The following is a 22,105-nucleotide window of genomic DNA, read 5'->3' as shown; positions in this document are numbered from 1 at the left end:
CTTGGTTTCTTTGTGAGTGTTGTGCTTGTGTGTGTTTGTGTACGTTGTGATACTGATTATTTTAACAAGTGTTAAGCCTTGGTTTCTTTGTGAGTGTTGTACATGTGTGTGTTTGTGTATGTTGTGATACTGATTATTTTAACAAATGTTAAGCCTTGGTTAAGCCTTTCTTTGTGAGTGTTGTACATGTGTCTGTTTGTGTATATTGTGATACTGATTATTTTAACAAGTGTTAAGCCTTGGTTTCTTTGTGAGTGTTGTCCATGTGTGTGTTTTTGTATGTTGTGATACTGATTATTTTAACAAGTGTTAAGCCTTGATTTCTTTGTGAGTGTTGTACATGTGTGTGTTTGTGTATGTTGTGATACTGATTATTTTAACAAGTGTTAAGCCTTGGTTTCTTTGTGAGTGTTGTACATGTATCTGTTTGTGTATATTGTGATACTGATTATTTTAACAAGTGTTAAGCCTTCGTTTCTTTGTGAGTGTTGTACATGTGTGTGTTTGTGTATGTTATGATACTGATTATTTTAACAAGTGTTAAGCCTTGGTTTATCTGTGAGTGTTGTACATGTGTGTGTTTGTGTATATTGTGATACTGATTATTTTAACAAGTGTTAAGCCTTGGTTTCTTTGTGAGTGTTGTGCTTGTGTGTGTTTGTGTATGTTGTGATACTGATTATTTTAAGCCTTGGTTTCTTTGTGAGTGTTGTGCATGTGTGTGTTTGTGTATGTTATAATACTGATTATTTTAACAAGTGTTAAGCCTTGGTTTCTTTGTGAGTGTTATACATGTGTCTGTTTGTGTATATTGTGATACTGATTATTTTAAGCCTTGGTTTCTTTGTGAGTGTTGTGCATGTGTGTGTGTTTGTGTATATGTGTGTGTTTGTGTATGTTATGATACTGATTATTTTAACAAGTGTTAAGCCTTGGTTTCTTTGTGAGTGTTGTACATGTGTGTGTTTGTGTATGTTGTGATACTGATTATTTTAACAAGTGTTAAGCCTTGGTTTATTTGTGAGTGTTGTACATGTGTGTGTTTGTGTATGTTGTGATACTGATTATTTTAACAAGTGTTAAGCCTTGGTTTCTTTGTGAGTGTTGTACATGTGTGTGTTTGTGTATGTTGTGATACTGATTATTTTAACAAGTGTTAAGCCTTGGTTTCTTTGTGAGTGTTGTGCTTGTGTGTGTTTGTGTACGTTGTGATACTGATTATTTTAACAAGTGTTAAGCCTTGGTTTCTTTGTGAGTGTTGTACATGTGTGTGTTTGTTTTTGTATGTTGTGATACTGATTATCTTTAACAAGTGTTAAGCCTTGGTTTCTTTGTGAGTGTTGTACATGTGTGTGTTTGTGTATGTTGTGATACTGATTATTTTAACAAGTGTTAAGCCTTGGTTTCTTTGTGAGTGTTGTACATGTATCTGTTTGTGTATATTGTGATACTGATTATTTTAACAAGTGTTAAGCCTTCGTTTCTTTGTTAGTGTTGTACATGTGTGTGTTTGTGTATGTTATGATACTGATTATTTTAACAAGTGTTAAGCCTTGGTTTATCTGTGAGTGTTGTACATGTGTGTGTTTGTGTATATTGTGATACTGATTATTTTAACAAGTGTTAAGCCTTGGTTTCTTTGTGAGTGTTGTGCTTGTGTGTGTTTGTGTATGTTGTGATACTGATTATTTTATGCCTTGGTTTTTTGTGAGTGTTATACATGTGTCTGTTTGTGTATATTGTGATACTGATTATTTTAAGCCTTGGTTTCTTTGTGAGTGTTGTGCATGTGTGTGTTTGTGTATGTTATAATACTGATTATTTTAAGAAGTGTTAAGCCTTGGTTTCTTTGTGAGTGTTGTACATGTGTGTGTTTGTGTATGTTGTGATACTGATTATTTTAACAAGTGTTAAGCCTTGGTTTCTTTGTGAGTGTTGTACATGTGTGTGTTTGTGTATGTTGTGATACTGATTATTTTAACAAGTGTTAAGCCTTGGTTTCTTTGTGAGTGTTGTACATGTATCTGTTTGTGTATATTGTGATACTGATTATTTTAACAAGTGTTAAGCCTTCGTTTCTTTGTGAGTGTTGTCCATGTGTGTGTTTTTGTATGTTGTGATACTGATTATTTTAACAAGTGTTGCCTTGATTTCTTTGTGAGTGTTGTACATGTGTGTGTTTGTGTATGTTGTGATACTGATTATTTTAACAAGTGTTGTACATGTGTCTGTTTGTGTATATTGTGATACCTTGGTTTTGTGAGTGTTGTGAGTTATAATACTGATTATTTTTGTAGCCTTGGTTTCTTTGTGAGTGTTGTACATGTGTGTGTTTGTGTATGTTGTGATACTGATTATTTTAACAAGTGTTAAGCCTTGGTTTCTTTGTGAGTGTTGTGCATGTGTGTGTTTTTGTATGTTATGATACTGATTATTTTAACAAGTGTTAAGCCTTGGTTTCTTTGTGAGTGTTGTACATGTGTCTGTTTGTGTATATTGTGATACTGATTATTTTAAGCCTTGGTTTCTTTGTGAGTGTTGTACATGTGTGTGTTTGTGTATGTTGTGATACTGATTATTTTAACAAGTGTTAAGCCTTGGTTTCTTTGTGAGTGTTGTGCATGTGTGTGTTTGTGTATGTTATAATACTGATTATTTTAACAAGTGTTAAGCCATGGTTTCTTTGTGAGTGTTGCGCATGTGTGTGTTTGTGTATGTTATGATACTGATTATTTTAACAAGTGTTAAGCCTTGGTTTCTTTGTGAGTGTTGTACATGTGTGTGTTTGTGTATGTTATAATACTGATTATTTTAACAAGTGTTAAGCCTTGGTTTCTTTGTGAGTGTTACTCTTCCTGTAATGTTACTATGACTGCAACCCTTGTAACGGTAAATAAATATTCGTAAAGGCAATGTACACTTCTCGACAACTTCTTGTGCGATTTCAATATACACTATAAATTCTAGTGCGAATTTGGAATGAAATCGTTTTAATATATTCTTCAGTTACTGTTCCTGTTTGGTAAATGTTTGGGTTTTATAGTTTCAGGTTTATGATGTCCTCGGTCAAGTACAATTAAATCCAATAAAGGTGAAATAAGACTTACTTAGACTCAGTTACCTTTTATGGGGTTTATTATGAATTTCGCGCAAAACTCCACGAGGGCTATCTGCTCTAGCTGTCCCTAATTTAGTAGTGAAAAAATAGAGGTAAGGTAGCTTAGTCAGCACCACCCATCATTAACTCTTGGGCTACTCTTTTACCAACGAATATTGGGATTGACCGTGACATATAATGCCCCACTGCTGAAAGCACGAGCATGTTTGAATGTTTCATGTGACGGGGATTCGAACCCTCGGCCCTTAGATTGCGAGTCGAGCGCAATCATCACATTTTGTATACAATACAACAACCCTCGTTTCAGTTTTTACTGTTAAAAGGGTTATTTCACGAAACGTCATGCTTCTAAACGTAAAATTCTGGGAAGTTTATTGAATTTCTTGTCTACAAGATTAATATATCTAATTCTAGACATCATTATAATTAAATGAATATATTTTCATTCTCTCCGTACCCTAAAATTGAAATTACTTTAGTCACGATTAGAGTAAATTAATCTACGAGACCTTGAGCGTAGTCAATCGAGAGAGTTTGATCTCCTGAGTTGAAAACTGTAATTAGATCTCAAATCAGTAAAAAGAGATGACAGAACTTCGAGCTTAAAGTTTGTACACGAAATTCCGAAAAATAACGAAACTTAGAGCCATTCTATGAGCTACTCTACTGCGGCTAAGAAACGTTCTTTTATTAACCTTATATTGCTCGGTATCACTAATTTATCAGATAACTTTCAATCTGTGTGTATACATGTATGTTTTGTTAACAGCTTAGTGTGCTCTGGCTGGTATCGTTACATCTATTATGAGATTTCACTGTAATTATCGTAAAGTTGCTACGGTATGATTTTTTATTTAAATCAAACGTTTTTGTTTATATTTTCACAGTGCCAATAATGGTTTCTTTGTTTTTTTTTAATTTTGCGCATGCGCAAAGCTACACAAGGGCTATCTGCTCTAGCCGTCCCCAAATTAACAGTGTAAGACTAGAAGGAAGGCAGCTAGTTATCACCATCCACCGCCAACTCTTGTGCTACTCTTTTACCAACTAATAGCTGGGTTGAACGTCACATTATAACGCCCCCACGGCTTAAAGGGCGAGCATGTTTGGTGTGACGGGGATTCGAACACACCACCCTCAGATTAGGAGTCGAGTGCCTTAACCACTTAGCCATGCCGGGCCGTTTAGTAGTGACAGAATAGACTGAAGGCAGCTAGTCTACACCACCCACCGCCAACTCTTGGGCTACTCTTTTACCGACGAATAGTGGGATTGACCGTCACATTATAACGCCCCCAGGGCTTAAAGGGCGAGCATGTTCGGAGCGACGGGAATTCGAACGCCTTAACCCACCTGGCCATGCTAGGCCTACTAATAATGATAAGAAATTGTTATCTCCAATTATCTGTACTCTGGACTTCCATAAAATGACAAACTCTTGGAAACACTTTATTTTATTTTTCTAATATTTTAAAACGTATCTGAGAACATGTCAGTAACTTTTATATGTAGCCTGTCATCAGTGATCGTGAAAAGAAACGGATAGTCGAATTAACATGAACTTGTGTTTAGTATCTCGATAAAACCGAATAGTTTTTACTTCTTAAAACTGAAGCTCTGAAGTAGAGATATTGTACAGAAATTATCTCTGACGATTACTTTCGAGTGAACTGCGTGATTAAATCTAAAGTCTTTGAACATTTTTAAAGTTAACCTCATTAGTGGTTATATAAATACAAATCAATCATGGAGGTTTGCTGTATTACTTGTGGCTTCTTTGTATGCGAGGCCCCGGCATGGCCATGTGGATCAAGGCGTTCGACTCGTAATCTGATGGTCGCGGCTTCGAATCGCGGTCGCACCAAACATGCTTGCCCATTCAGCTGTGGGGATGTTATATAGTGACGGTCAATCCCACTAATCGTTGGTAAAAGAGTAGCCCAAGAGTTGGCGGTGGGTGGTGATGACTAGCTGTCTTCCCTCTAGTCTCACACTGCTAAATTAGGGACGGCTAGCGCGGATAGCCCTCGAGTAGCTTTGCGCGAAATTCAAAAACAAACAAACAATCGTTGTATGCGATCGTAAAGTATGTTACAGAACATTTCGGTCCAGTCTGGTTAACTCATTATTGTAGAGTATTTGCTCGACTTTAATATACTTTCTTCAATCCAACCTTATGAACATTCGCCAGTGAATTCAACTCACCCAAGAAGTTCTCTTGCTAGTAAATAATTAAACATATATATGCAATCTACTAGGTTTGTATTAAATTTTCCTTCCTAGCCATGATTTTTTTTAAAAAACAAACAAACGAAATCCACGTAAAGAAATAATAAAAAAATTCAAACGGGGCTTCTTTCACTTGACTGGATCATGGTTTGATTTTTTTAGCTTACTAATCATAAAATGTTTTTTTATTATCTTCAAAGGTATAACTGGAAGAAACAAAGATATGTTATGCTTTTCATGAAATTGTAGATTCATAACTTTGATCGTTACTCTGTAATATTTGCAAAATTTGAGGTTATATAGTTAAACCTTAATTGTGTATGATAATACTAACTCCTTTTGTTTTTTCTAGGGGGCTGCCAGTTTCCCGTTAAATGGTCTGGTAGTTGGTTTCAAAAGGGGGTCCAAGACCCCATCTTAATCTACAATGGTACTCTCTCTAGTAAAGGTGTTTGTAGGGACATCAGCGGGGACAAGTTTCTTATAGAGAGCAGGTATGTTAATCCATATAAATATTTCAACAAGTGTGTTATAAGTAAAGTGTGGTGTAGGACCATTTAATTAAAATAAAAATAAAACACTAGATATAGTACACTTAGACCTACTTAAACATCATGCAATCAAATTTCTCTTTTGTTATTCATGGTAACGTAAAGTATTGTACAATATTTTTGTTGTTCAATTGTTGTTGTTGTGAATTGAGCACAAAGCTACACAATGGGCTATCTGTGCTCTGCCCACCGCGGGTATCGAAACCCGGTTTATAGCGTTGTAAGTCCGCAGACATACCGCTGAGCCACTGGGGGGGGCACATTTACAGATTTCGAACATTACAAACAGTTGATCTTCAGTGAATTATCTTTGGACATCAGTATTTCTAGGATATTTTCCTCGGTGAAAAGTGAGTTTTTAAACCACGTGAGTCCAGCCAGGAATAGAACTAGCTAGCTTTCCCGTCAAGAAAAGTCTACCTGTGTAACAACATAGAATTAATTCACTCTCTGTGAAGCGTCGATAAAATATTCAGTTTTAGCCCAGACAGAAGACTCAGTACTGTCTGTAAGTTTTAAAAACTTATAATGATTTATAAAAACCGTTATTGTAAACTTTATTGTTGGTTGTATTAAAATTTATGTGTCAATCTTATTGGCACATATCATAAATTTTATACATATTGACATTCAAATAACAAGTAAATTAAAATCAAAATTTCCAGCTATTTGAAATCGCAGTACATGACGTAACAAATCCGAGTCTTATTTGTGATAATTTAAAATAGGTAACAATCAGTACTTGTTATTTGATATCATAACCGACTGACTGCAAATGAAAAAAAAAAAAATAGTAGGACGTCTAACGTCTTTTTCTATTACGTTGGCCCGGCCTGGCCAAATGGTTAAGACATTCGACTCGTAATCTGAGGGTCGTGGATTCGAATCCCCGTCCAACCAAACATGCTCACCCTTTCATTCGCGGGGGTGTTATAATGTGACGGTCAATTCCACCATTCGTTCGTAAAGATGTACCCAAAGAGTTGGTAGTGGGTACTGTTTTTCTTCCCTCTAGTCTTACACTGCTGAGCCCCCTCTAGTACAGCGGTAAGTCTACGGATTTACAACGTTAAAATCAGGGTTCGATTCCACTCGGTGGGTTCAGCAGATAGCCCGATGTGGCTTTGCTATAAGAAAAAAACACACACACACATACACTGCTAAATTAGGGACGATTAGCGCAGATAGCTCTCTTGTAAATGTGCGTGAAATTCCAAACAAACCAACCACATCTACGTTTTTCTTCATAATAATCCTGTAAAAAACAAATGATATTTTTGTTTGTATGACTTTGTTAGTTACAATAGGAGGCACCTTCAATTTTACTTTTATCACTTTCTGTCATTTTAATAATCCCAAGAGGTCATAATGAGTTCCTTTTACAATAACGGATTACTTCTCAAGGGAACAATCAATACTTTAATCACCTATTATAATCCTTATTATTTGCGTAACTGGATTTAGCAGCAAATATTATAGATACAATAGGTAACAAATCATGGAAATGAGTAAATATGTAAATACGTACGCGTCTAAATATTTGACGTGAAATGATTTTCGTTTTAAAGCAAAGGTCATGAAGCTACATTATTTTTTCACATAAATATAAATTACTTTGACAAAGTTCTAACTTCCACGCATTATGTGTTTGTTTATTATTGTTAAGGTTAAAGCTACGCATCCCTGTCGCACCAAACATGCTCGGTCTTTCAGCCATGGGGGCGTTATAATTATACGGTCAGTCCCACTATTCTTTGGTATGAGAGTAGCCCAAGAATTGGCGGTGGGTGTTGATGACTAGCTGACTTCCCTCTAGTCTCACACTGCAAAATTAGATACGGCTAGCACAGATAGTCCTCATGTAGCTTTGCGTGAAATTCAGATAGAAACAAACAAGCTGAAGCTACACAGTGAGCTATCTGTGCCCACCTGTTTCTAGCTCTTAAACTTATTGCTGATACACTGAAATGTGAAACGTTTTAAAACATATTCAAGGTTGTAATGACTTCCATATGTGATAGCAGCCGGTCAAGATGGTTATTATCCTAGAATTATCTGATGAATTATTCAATAAATTTGAGAAAGTCTATAAATTACGTTTGGCAACTCTCAAATAAGATCAGTTCTTCGTTACGTACTGTTTTAGTAATAATCTTTGGGTTTTAATAAAACGAACCAATTACATTAAAGCTTATTTTGGTCGGATGCTGAACTATATGTAACAGTATGTTGTAATTATTTCCAATGAGCTAAGGCTTAAAGGTTAATTAAATGAAGCTTAATGCAATTTACTATTTCTGTGAAGTTATAACGGTTTCTACCCCCGAAAACGGATAAATCTTTAAAAATGAAGCAAATTCGTTACTAAATAAGAAACTTGCTTTGTTCTTTCCATATGGTAGTTTGAGGTTATTTAATTTAGAGCGTTTATTATAATGTTTCAATGCTATTTTAAAAAAGTAGCTTTGAAACAAATAATTCCAAGCAAATTATTAATTTCTTATTTGTGGTTAAACACAAAGGTGCATAGTAGGTTATCTCCAGTGTAGCCACCACCGGTATTGAAACCCAGATTTCAGCATCATAAACCTTCAGTTTTTACCAGAGAGCCATCAGGTGATGGTTACTGAAGATGGGTGTTCTTTCACCTAGTTCTCTCACACAATAATTCTACCCGACTATTGTTTCCTTGAAGAAATAATGGTTTCTGACTTCTGAGCCACGAAGAAGGGGGAGACAACAATTTCAGACTACTACAACAGCAGTGAAACAGAATTATTGTTTTGTGTAATGGGTGTAATGTAGTAAAGTTAAAGGCTGCTGAAGCCTCAATACACTGCTGTCCAAAATCTTAAGGCCAATGAACATGAAGAAAATGTGAACACTGTGAAATTAGCCTAAATACTAGCTGGTCAAAAGTTTAAGACCATACTGAAACGAAGCGTTAATCGGTAAACACGTAACGAAATTTAGTCATTTGTGTTCAAGCATTAGCGTTGTCAACATCTCCCACTAACATCTCCTGTGTTACATTGGGTAAAACATGGCAAAGGCTAAAACGTTGACTGAGTTTGAACGTGACAGAATTATCGAGCTGCAAAAGCAAGGTCTCTCTCAACGTGCCATCGCTGGTAAGATTGGGCATAGTAAAACTGTTGTTGCAAATTTCTTAAAAGACTCTGAGGGATACGGAATGAGAACTTCAAGTGGTCGGCCCAAGAACATTTCGCCAGCGTTGAGCAGAAGGATTCGACGGGTTGTCCGGCAAGACACCAGCCGATCTTCGAACCATATTAAGGCCCTTACTGACGCAGAATGCAGCTCAAGGACAATAAGACAGCATCTACAAGAGAAAGGCTTTAAAAACCTTAAACGTCTTCAAAGTTTACGCCTCCTTCCACAAAACGAAACAGCTCGATTAAACTTTGCTGAGAAGCATCAAACATAGAACATAGAAAAATGGAAGAAGGTTTTGTTCTCTGATGAGAAAAAAAATTATCCTGCATGTTCCAGATGGCTTCCAACGTTATTTGCACGATAAGGATATCCAACGGAGACATTTTCTACACGACACAGTGGAGGAGGTTCCATCATGATCTGGGGTGCTTTCTCCTTCCATGGAACAATGGAGCTTCAGGTTATACAGGGGGCGTCTAACAGCAGCTGGCTACGTTGGCATGTTGGAGAGAGCATCCTTATTGACTGAAGGCCCTCGCTTGTGTGGAAATGACTGGATCTTTCAGCAGGATAACATTGCAATCCACAATGCTCGTAGGACAAAGGACTTTTTCATGACGAATAACGTGATTCTTTTGGACCATCCAGCGTGTTTGAACTGAACCCCATTGAAAATGTTTGTGGGTGGATGGCAAGGGAAGTTTATAGAAATGGACGTCAATTCCAAACAGTGCATGATCTTCGTGAAGCCATCTTCACCACTTGGAATAACATTCCAGCCGGCCTTCTGCAAATGCTTATATCGACCATGCCAAAGCGAATGTTTGAAGTTATTCGCAATGACGGCCGTGCAACTCACTACTGAGACTTCTTGTTGGGCATATCCTACCCTATTTAAGACTTCTTTTTTGGTATGGTCTTACACTTTTGACCAGCTAGTATTTAGGCTAATTTCATAGTGTTCACATTTTCTCTATTAAATGCTAAAAGTTTTTTTTTTCCCCCTTTTCTTATTTTCATCTTTCGAAGCTCTACTCAAAAAAGTGGGCGAGTCTAACAACGCGAAATGCAAATTTTTTTCTTTATGTTCATTGGCTTTAAGATTTTGGCCAGCAGTGTATATAACAACAATTCTTATCTTAATAACATGCTTGGAAACAACAGTACCATCAAGTCGTACTTCCTTAACGAAGTGAGTGGCTGTGTACAAAGACATGTCCATCATTAAAGTAATCAGAGTTGTTTAATGTTGCAAATTGCTTTCGCTTTGAATTATATTAAATTATGAAGTACATTGGTAAAGTAGTACAGTTCTTGGTTTGGTTTGTTATGAATTTTGCGCAAAGCTTCACGAGGGCTATCTGCGCTATCTGTCCTTAATTAAGCAGTGTAAGACTAGAGGGAAGGCACCCTCTCATCACAACCAACAGCCAACTCTTGGGCTACTCTTTTTACCAATAAATAGTTGGATTAACCGTCACTTTATAACGTTTCCACAGCTGAAAGGGTGAGCATCTTTGGTGTGACGGCGATTCGAATACGCGACCCTCGGATTACGAGTCGAGTGCCTTAACCACCTGGCCATGCCGGAACACTACTGTCCTTATAAGAATGGAAAGAAAATGTGTGAATATGAATGTGTGTAATGTGAATATTATAATATTTTCGAACAATTATCTCTGATAATAATACTCTATAAAACAATATATGGCATTCTAACCAATCTCTGATTGCGTAGGTTAGGGTTAGGTATTATCGAAATATTTACGTTACGTATTTTTTCAAATATACTTAACTTCACTGCATGATATTAGCCAGTACATTTAGGTCAGATACTTTCATAGTCACGTATAAAACACATGGAAACAAGAAAACAAGAGGGAATCCTCAACAGACTCAGCTGTAATTAGATTTCAAATCGGTCACAGATGGAGTTATGAACCAAAAGATGGCAAAGGGAGTAAATGTAACAATTCAAAAGTGAAATATGGATGTTAGTTTCCTAGTTCTTGCATGCAACATGGCGCGGGTAGTGTTTTTAACATGTGTCTTTTCTATTGTCATCACAATCCTGCACTGGAAGCAACAAATTATTTCAAATATATCACAACTTTCGTTGTTCCAGAAAATTAATTATACGGTATATAGAACAAATTATGATGAGAACTGAGCGCAGTTAGCCCTCATCTAGCTTTGTGCAAAATATAACAAAACTTTCTGTAGAACGATCGTTTTGTTTACAAGAACACAAAGAGATTGATTGTAAAGATAACCAAATATATCACATTACAACTGAATTACTTCAAGTTGTGCATATATTGTTAATGTAAGTATGCTTCGTAAGAGAACAAAGACAAAAAGAACGGAACATAAAAATGGTAAATTGGCTGGTGTTTGTCGGCTTTGTTGTTTGAATCCGACAGTGAGTGCAAGACGCTTGTGTTGGTGTCCATGTTTGGCAGATTCAATTCGTCTCTGTCAAACGACGTTGAACGTGTTCTCTAAACTAGTTATGTTTCTCATCCAATCACAGCGCATCATGTGTGCTCTTTTTTCTCTCAGTCCAGGAGCCATCTTGTTACCATAAGACATCGCTGAATACTCCAGATAAATACACGGCTTGTCGTTACGCCGACCATACCATAAGACATCGCTGAATACTCCAGATAAATACACGGCTTGTCGTTACGCCGACCATACCATAAGACATCGCTGAATACTCCAGATAAATACACGGCTTGTCGTTACGCCGACAATACCATAAGACATCGCTGAATACTCCAGATAAATACACGGCTTGTCGTTACGCCGACCATACCATAAGACATCGCTGAATACTCCAGATAAATACACGGCTTGTCGTTACGCCGACCATACCATAAGACATCGCTGAATACTCCAGGTAAATACACGGCTTGTCGTTACGCTGATCATACCATAAGACATCGCTGAATACTCCAGGTAAATACACGGCTTGTCGTTACGCCGACCATACCATAAGACATCGCTGAATACTCCAGGTAAATACACGGCTTGTCGTTACGCTGAACATACCATAAGACATCGCTGAATACTCCAGATAAATACACGGCTTGTCGTTACGCCGACCATACCATAAGACATCGCTGAATACTCCAGGTAAATACACGGCTTGTCGTTACGCTGAACATACCATAAGACATCGCTGAATACTCCAGATAAATACACGGCTTGTCGTTACGCCGACCATACCATAAGACATCGCTGAATACTCCAGGTAAATACACGGCTTGTCGTTACGCCGACCATCAACGACAAGACAATCGTTCTGACTTCGGTTTCGACATTTTTTTGTTATTTCTGATTCCGTAGTTTCCTCCTCAGGCCTGGCATGGCCTAGCGCGTTAAGGCGTGCGCTTCGTAATCTGAGGGTCGCGGGTTCGCGCCCGAATCGCGCCAAACATGCTCGCCCTCCCAGCCGTTGGGGCGTTATAATGTGACGGTCAATCCCACTTTTCGTTGGTAAAAGAGTAGCCCAAGAGTTGGCGGTGGGTGGTGATGACTAACTGCCTTCCCTCTAGTCTTACAGTGCTAAATTAGGCTGAAAGGGCGAGCATGTTTGGTGCGACCGGGATTCGAACCCGTGACCCTCGGATTACGAGTCGAACGCCCTAACACACTTGGTCATGCCGGGCCCTGACGAAATGAACGTAAAAAAAACAACATATTCAATTGGCTATACAAATTTAATTTTTAGTTTTGATCTAAGTAGGTAACTTTATTTGATTATTAACATCAATAAGGAAGATTTATTCAAGTGAGTGGAAATTTCACAGATTTCGTGAAGAGGTGGTAGATGTCCGTCCTAAATTATAGGTGATAAGAAAGCATAACCTCAAATATTATTTACAGTATTTGCACAGTGCAACCTATTACGTTCAACAGGATCATATACTTAAACTTTATTTATATTATCTTAGTTATAAATTCATAAACAAATTACATTAGCGATTGATAATCTGTCAATAATCCTGAATAAACAACGATGTTGTAATCCCATGCTCTACTGGCTGTTATAAAATAAAATAAATAGAAAATTAGAAACTTAAAAAAACCCTACAAATCGACTTCATGCTGTTACCGAGAATTATGTTTGGTGAAGTCAAAACGGGGATCTTATAGCTTGAGTAAATACAATATCTCGAACCTTGTTTTCCTTCTTTTTACGATACATATTTTCGAGTTTTTAAATTTCCATTTGTTATTTATTTTGTTTGCTGAATTGTTTTATGCTCAACAAGATTAATAATTATTATTATATAAAGGATTATTAGCTCGCTTTATACATACATTGTACTGACAATAAACATAGCTAACAGCCTAGTTGATGTGGTACGTGATGATTTACAGTAGCTATAGACTAATAGATCGCATTAATTTGAGATTTAAAATGTTAAGCTACAGTTGGAGATTCTCATGGAGATTTGTTTGAAAATATAGTATGCTTTATAGTGTCAGTGTAACTAAGTTCAACATAGAATGCATAGCAATGAGCAAATATATGCCTAAACTAAGACACAAACCCCACTAAGTATATAGAAATTTTATCTCTAAATAAACTCTTTTATTTAAAGTAATTGTTCTACGTACGAATATGTGTAATATAATTTAATGTTATGTGTATTGGTTACGTCTCTCACTCCTTCATATCATTGATTGGCTCACTAAAGACATTAACTGTATTTTGTACAAAGCATTGTGTTGAGTTACATATTACAGTCATGTAATGGCCGTCTCTTTTTACCAACGAATAGTGGGATTGACCGTCACATATAACGCCCCCACGGCTGAAAGCGAAATTCAAAAACAAACAACCCTTTCCAACGCAAGACATTCATACACTAACACGATGGAGTTGTGTTGAGATCGGGTATTATTTAAATTGTCCAATACAAGGATATTTCTTGTACTTACTCGTATTAAAGTGTTCGACAACAAAAACCCGAAACAAACAACAAAGAATGGATTAACTTGAAAAACCATTGCCACTCTATTATGTGTGGGATAAGCAAAGAACAACGTCAGATCAGAAGCCACGAGCAAAATGTGTTCGCGTGCTTCAAGCAACATGATCAAGATATAGTTCTGTTTGAAATCGTGGCCAACAGGGTATGGGCTCATCAACATAAGGCTTCCATTTCTATTTCCTGTGATTAACTGTTGCATAGTTCATGGTGATAGAGGAAGAAACGGTCATTCTTCCTGTTTTTTATGAAAGTGTATCGGTCAAGACGCAGCGTCTAATTTTTGAGCATTCTCACTTTTTTGCGACCACAAGGAAACCGTCGCCGTCGTACAATAGATGTCTCTTGGAAAGTTAACAGAAACGGTAGTGTGCGTTGAACATGACAATCTCACGATAGAGCCTTTTGCAATAGAAACTACACTGCTGGGTTATTGTAAAGATATAATGTTGTCAGAGTATTACTGGACCTTAGCTGTAACGATGTAGTATAGTTTGAAAATGATTTTTATATAATCGTCTCTGTAATAAACACAAGATAATAGATAATGCATAACTGTTTTAAATTATGACGTCACGTTATAAGGGATTTTAGAATAATTATTCATTTAATACACTTCTTGTGTACTTTATATTATTTATCCATGTCATCGAGCATTGTTATATTAGCCGCAGATTACTGGCTTGCATAACAGCTCTGAATTTTACAGGTGCAAACTTTTAGTTCATAGCTAAGTCATCTCTCATCCAATTTAAATTCTAATTACAGTTTTGGACTCATAGGGTCAAGTTATTTTGATTGGTGTATTTTACCTCAAGGTCTCATAGATTAACTTACAGTAAGCGAATTTTATTTTGGTGGTAGGCTAGTTGAAATCTGCATGAGTAGTTAAATCGAACAAGGTATACTCTGCATCACGCGCTTGGCTGTTGTTGTTTTGAATTAAGCACAAAGCTACAGTAAGCGAATTTTATTTTGGTGGTAGGCTAGTTGAAATCTGCATGAGTAGTTAAATCGAACAAGGTATACTCTGCATCACGCGCTTGGCTGTTGTTGTTTTGAATTAAGCACAAAGCTACAGTAAGCGAATTTTATTTTGGTGGTAGGCTAGTTGAAATCTGCATGAGTAGTTAAATCGAACAAGGTATATGCAAAATGTTTCGAACAAGGTATACTCTGCATCACGCGCTTGGCTGTTGTTGTTTTGAATTAAGCACAAAGCTACAGTAAGCGAATTTTATTTTGGTGGTAGGCTAGTTGAAATCTGCATGAGTAGTTAAATCGAACAAGGTATACTCTGCATCACGCGCTTGGCTGTTGTTGTTTTGAATTAAGCACAAAGCTAAACAATGGGCGATCTGTGCTCTGCCCACCACGGGTATCGAAACCCGGTTTTTAGCGTTTTAAGTCCGCAAACATACCGCTTAGCCACTGAAGGGGGGGCAAAATGAGAACTTTCCACATCGGGAATCGAACCCGGGCTTCCTGGGTGAAAACAACTGCGCTTAGTACTGTAGGGGCACAGAAATATAGTTAATAAAAGTCATAACATAGATTTAAATACTCAAATACTACATCTATTTTTCTGTCTGTTTTATAAAACAAACTCTAGTGTACGTGAACACAAGTTTTAGAAGAATACGATACACGGGAACAAGTGTTTGTTTAATAAGAAATTCGCTAATCAACCCGGACAATTTAAAAACAAACTCTGTGGTCTACTTCAACAAACACTATTGCAGAAATAGGTTATCTGAAACACTTCAATAGGCACTTTTCTAAATACAGGCTTTCTGGTCCACTTTAACAGGCACTGATTTAGAAACAGGTCTCTGATCTACTTTGAAATACACTGCTTTAGAAACAAGCTTTTTGATTTACTTTTAACAGGCACTGTTTTAGAAATAGTCTCTCTAGTCTACTTTAACAGACGCTGTTTTAGAAACAGACTCTCTGAAACACTTTAACAGGCAGTTTTAAAAACAGGCTCTCTGATTTACCTCAACACACACAGTTTTAGGAACGAGTTCTCTGATTTACTTCAACATACATTGTTTTAAAAACAAGCTTTCTGTTTCACGAAACGAGCAGCTTAGAAACAGGTCCCTAATCCATGTGAACACAGTAGTTTTGGAAAAAAAAATTCTTTATGCATATGGTTTAAAAGTTAAAAAAGAAATTATATAAGACAAATAAATTAATGTGTAACTTTTGCAGAGTTCACAAAATAAAGTTAAACGACACCTGCTGTTCGAAACGTCGTTCAGTCAATAATTTTACTACTTTTTACATTGAGTAAATACTATAACCACTTTTAATAGACGTAGGTTTAGAAATAAATTATTTTATCTACTCGCAGACACAGTGTGTAACACAGGAAACGGTTTAAAATTAAAGGAAATACTTGTTTAACTTAAACACTCACGCTTTTATCGACGGATGTGTCTAAAGCTTCAATACAATGAGAGACGATAGTGGTTCATAATAGGGATCGCGAAGAATTGTAGAAAACCGAAGTGGAACGTTTGGACACAAAAGCACCTTGAAAAATTCAGTTTTAAACAACTCTTTAAAAGCTTTACTATTTACTACTAAGGTTATACACTTATAAAATGCACAAATAAATCTCCAAAACGATGCATTTGTAATTATGTTTCCTATAAAAACACCTTGATACATTTTACTGAAACCGTTTGTAGGATACTAAGGCCGTTGAGGTATTGATAAGTCCGTTACTTTCTTCTATATCATAGGTGGGTGACGATGACTAGCTGCCTCCTTCTAGTTCTACAATCCAAAACTAGGGACGGCTAGCGGAGATAGCCCTCGAGTAGCTATGTGCGAAGTTCAAAAAACAGACAAACAAAACCGTCATTTCAATTAATTAAAATATTCTACTGTCATTAGCTTAACCTAAACCAACTTAAGTTACGGCTTTTAAGTTATTAGTACTGGATTAAAACATTAGCATGTACTACTACGCCTGTCTTTGTTTAAGCTCATTTTAATGTAAGTTCAGTTGATATAATCATATGAGTGTGTAATGTGTAACGAAAAATATATACTTGAATAAAAAACTGGAACTGGTTTGAATATGCAAATTTTGAACCCTGGCATCAGACCAGCTGCGCCATCTACAAATGTAATATCAGAACCTATTTCTTCTTTGACTGTAGCACAAGCATTGCTTTTAAGCCATTTCTGGTTTGTTCAAATAAAATAAACTTACACGGCTGTTTCACTTTCTGTAACAATTTGGTGTGTATTAGTAGAATGTTCATGGGAAAGAAACGTGAATACTGCCTTCGTGTCACTTGAAGAAGAAAGAAACAAACGTTTGTTACTTGGCAACGCAAAGTGGAATACTTGTCTCGTTTCTCTAGGGAATCCATCTCTAAATTAAAATCTCGCCAAACTTTTAAGCGTGTTAGTGACCAGAGAAAATATGGCGTGTGTTTATTCGGTAAATATTTAGTTAATCTATGTTGCTACACACACAAATAGCTTAGAAAACATTAATAACATGAATAAACAGCGTGAAATGAAAGACTGAGTTATGTAAAAATCTTATACCGCACTAAGCTGTTTTTATTTTAAAGAAATTATATATTATTTTATGGAACTAATAGAACTGTGAGCCTTTCTTCGTAAAATTTAATTACGAAAGTGTTTTGTGCGCGTTGTATCTTCTTGGCTTTCACTGTGAAATAAAATAAACAACGCACCAAATGCATCTAAGTTATATACTTCCGAAAGAATGCAAGCGAATAATACATTTAAAACTGGTCTAAACGTTACGTCTGGTACGTCAGTAGGTATAAAAAAGAAACAGCTTACCAGTATTTGTAAAATATTTTAAAACTTTTTATTTCTGTTAATTCAGAACAAATAAACAAAACCATTTATACATTAAAGTGTAAGATACGTGTATCTTATCATGCAGAATACGCTTGTTTTTACAATAGAGTTTCTTTTTAACAATACCGACTTGACAGTGTGAAACTTCCCGCGTTTTTTTTTTTACCTTAAAGCTTTATATGCGTTTTAAGCCCCCTCTGTGTTTAAAACTATGTAACATTTAATATGGTTTTAAATTTCTAAATAAAATAATTTCCTTGAAATAATTTCTTCATTACAAGAAGATACGAAACCGGCGTTTATACTTTTATATTTCTATTTATTTGTTTTAGATTAATATTAACAAAAAGTTTTTAAATATATATCAAAAATATCTATTTATATTGTTCCATTTTTATTAATCACTTCTTTGAGTAAAATATATTTCACTCCTGATATATTTTAATCTCATTTTTAATTTTGTAATGATTTTGATTAATGATGTTGTTTTTATATGAAAATACTGATGAAGGACAACATATTTCTTAATATTAATTCGTTATAAAACAAGTTTTTAAATTAACTGCCAACAATTCAGAATTTTTTTCTTTATAAACGTATTTAGCTTGAATTAGCTCATGGCTGGTAACGAGAGTTGTCTTGAGAATTTTTATAGCTAAAATCGAATCAATGACAAAATACAAAAATTTAAGTTTCGAGAAAAGTTATGAAGAGAAAAATACCAAAGTTTAAATATTTTTATTAGGGTTATGAACAACTGATTGATCTGGAACTGTATTTGAATTAAGAGTGAATGAATCGAGCCAAAAGTATTTGTTATCAACAAATATGAGTAGATTAAAACAGCGTGTGTCCAAAACAGTAGCAGATCTTTAGTCGCGGCATATTGGCTCGTAGAATGGCTCTGTGCTATTGTAGGTACAAGCTTTAAGCTTATAGTTTCATCATTTTTTGACTGATTTTGGAGATCTAATTACCCGTTTGGACTCAGATTGTCAAACCATCTGGATTGATGTATTTGACATTTATCTAAAGACAAGTGGAGAGGAATTTAAGTTTGTTTTTGGTCATTGAATTTTTTTTTCTGGGTTTGGTTTTAGACATCTGTTTACTATCTGGTTTTTCTACCTTTTTCAAAGATATATAACATCTTGCAGATTTTTTTGTCCAGATCAAATTGGTGTTTAGTTTCAATAAGGTAGGATACCGAGATTGAATCCATTTTTCTTAACTTACAGCTTCTAGAATGTTCTTTAACTCCAGATCGATGGAACGTCCTGATTGACCCATATATATACTATAGCAGTCTTGACACGTTAATTGGTATACATCACTGATGCTGTACGTCTAGAGTCCGTCTTTGTTATTACACAACATTTTTCCTATGTTATTTTCACAGTTGAACGTCTTTTTGTAAATTTCTTTCTTTAGGGTGTTATATATTTTGTGAGAAGGTTTTTCTAATGTAGTTCGTCTTAAGACATTTATTTTTATTGTCGTTTGGTATAGTACATATCGATTTTAAGTTTATAAATTTTTAAACAACAATGTGTTGATTAACTTTGTTCTATAATCATTATTAGGGGTAATATATTTTACAGTTCTTATTTTAGCTTCATAATATCCGGGTAACAGGCTACAATGATAAGTCTGTGTAACAAAATATAGAATACCCCAAGTTTGTGAGATATTGAATGTCTTCAAGAAGTATGTATGATGGTGTCACTAAAAGTCGATTCTCTGAAGACTGTGAAAGAATGTATGTCGGTATGCACACTAGGCCCTGCATAGTCAGGTGGTTAAGGCACTCGACTCGTAATCGCTGGTTCGAATCCCCGTCGCACTAAACAAAGTAGTTTTCATGGTTGAAAGTCTTGCCTTGGTACTTGTGTCAGATTTCCTTTTGGGGTGAGTCACTTGTTCGAATCTACGTCTCACCAAACATGTTCACCCTTTTAGCAGTGGGAGCGTTGTAATGAAACGGTCAATCCCACTATTCGTTGGTGAAAGAGTAGGCCAAGAGTTGGCGGGTGGTTGTTGATGACTAGCTGCCTTCCCTCTAGTCTTACGCTGCTAAAGTAGGGACGCCTAGCGCAGATAACCCTCGTGTAGCTTTGCGCGAAATTCAAAAATAAACAAATATAATTATACCAGTATTTAAGTCCAAATTACAACGTTTCCGTTTTCACCAAATTCAATAGTATTTTTAATTTGTTTCATGAATTCAGATATGTTATAAACTTATAGAGTTGATGTTTGGGTTCTGTCCAGCGCCAAATCATGTTATCAACATATCTAAACCAATATTTCTCATGTTTTGTCATCACTAAACAATTTCTTCTCTGAATGATCCATGAAAATTTGTCTTTACTTTTCAAGTGATTTGTGTGTTTGTAATGTGCACTTACATCGTGTTCTTGTCCTTCTCTTGTTTATTTCTTTAGAACGGAATCCTGCTACCGCTGTGTTGTGATCCATGAAAAACATATCAATGTTCTTCAATATAAAGAAAGTGAGTATGGTTTTACTGTAAAGCCTTATAGGTTAACATAATACGTGTCATATAAATGTCGCAGTAAGAAGCATGACTGTTGATAGTTCGTGTAAGCCTACATGGCGGGTTGCCTGTCTCTGTTCAACGCGTGGAATCAAACCCCGTATTTTAGCCTCGTAATTGTCGTAAAACTTACCTCGTGGTCCACCGGTGGACACTATTTGGAAAATCAAACCAAAGATTCATTCTAAGCTTCTCGAAATAAAATGTTGCAGATAAGTAATACAGTTGTTAGGTAAATTTAGAAAACTTTACCAAATAAATACCTTCGCGAATCTTGAAGATTGAAGGCTATATTTCACGAAGGTTTCCAACAATGCAGTTTTTAATGAGGACTTTATTTCACGAAGAGTTCCAACAATGCAGTTTTTTTTAGGACTATATTTCACGAAGGATACCAACAACGCAGATTTTAGTGTGGACTATATTTCACGAAGGTTTCCAACAATGCAGTTTTTAATGAGGACTATATTTCACGAAGGGTTCCAACAATGCAGTTTTTAATGAGGACTATATTTCACGAAGGGTTCCAACAGTGCAGTTTTTAATGAGGACCATATTTCACGAAGGTTTCCAACAATGCAGTTTTTAATTAGGACTATATTTCACGAAGGGTTCCAACAGTGCAGTTTTTAATGAGGACTATATTTCACGAAGGTTTCCAACAATGCAGTTCTTAATTAGGACTATATTTCACAAAGAGTTCCAACAATGCAGTTTTTTTTTAGGACTATATTTCACGAAGGATACCAACAACGCAGATTTTAGTGTGGACTATATTTCACGAAGGTTTCCAACAATGCAGTTTTTAATGAGGACTATATTTCACGAAGGGTTCCAACAATGCAGTTTTTAATGAGGACTATATTTCACGAAGGTTTCCAACAATGCAGTTTTTAATTAGGACTATATTTCACGAAGGGTTCCAACAGTGCAGTTTTTAATGAGGACTATATTTCACGAAGGTTTCCAACAATGCAGTTCTTAATTAGGACTATATTTCACAAAGAGTTCCAACAATGCAGTTTTTTTTTAGGACTATATTTCACGAAGGATACCAACAACGCAGGTTTTAGTGTGGACTATATTTCACGAAGGTTTCCAACAATGCAGTTTTTAATGAGGACTATATTTCACGAAGGGTTCCAACAATGCAGTTTTTAATGAGGACTATATTTCACGAAGGGTTCCAACAATGCAGTTTTTAATGAGGACTATATTTCACGAAGGGTTCCAACAATGCAGTTTTTAATGAGGACTATATTTCACGAAGGGTTCCAACAATGCAGTTTTTAATGAGGACTATATTTCACAAAGAGTTCCAACAATACAGTTTTTAATGAGGACTGTATTTCACGAAGGTTTCCAACAATGCAGTTCTTAATGAGGACTATATTTCACGAAGGGTTCGAACAATGCAGTTTTTAATGAGGACTTTATTTCACGAAGGTTTCCAACAATGCAGTTCTTAATTAGGACTATATTTCACGAAGGGTTCCAACAGTGCAGTTTTTAATGAGGACTATGTTGTTTGGAACTCAGTGGACGACATCAAATGATAAGTTATTGTAGTCTGATGATGGTCAACACGAAGTCAGTGGTTGGTCAAAGGCTT

The 22,105-nt window shown here is 35.9% G+C and overlaps 1 protein-coding gene across 1 annotated transcript in view; it reads left to right on the top strand.

The window, feature by feature from the left end:
* LOC143248621 (uncharacterized) overlaps window positions 1-22,105 on the top strand; it is a 598,442-nt gene that overhangs the window by 511,413 nt on the left and 64,924 nt on the right. The window contains exons 2-3 of the mRNA XM_076497122.1: window positions 5,700-5,841; window positions 20,381-20,448. Of these exons, the coding sequence (XP_076353237.1) occupies window positions 5,700-5,841; window positions 20,381-20,448 (210 nt within the window). The remainder of the gene's footprint in view (window positions 1-5,699; window positions 5,842-20,380; window positions 20,449-22,105) is intronic.

The sequence above is a fragment of the Tachypleus tridentatus genome, chromosome 4, assembly GCF_004210375.1.
Source record: "Tachypleus tridentatus isolate NWPU-2018 chromosome 4, ASM421037v1, whole genome shotgun sequence".
NCBI lineage: Eukaryota > Metazoa > Arthropoda > Merostomata > Xiphosura > Limulidae > Tachypleus > Tachypleus tridentatus.
This window is presented reverse-complemented; position numbering and strand designations above follow the sequence as displayed.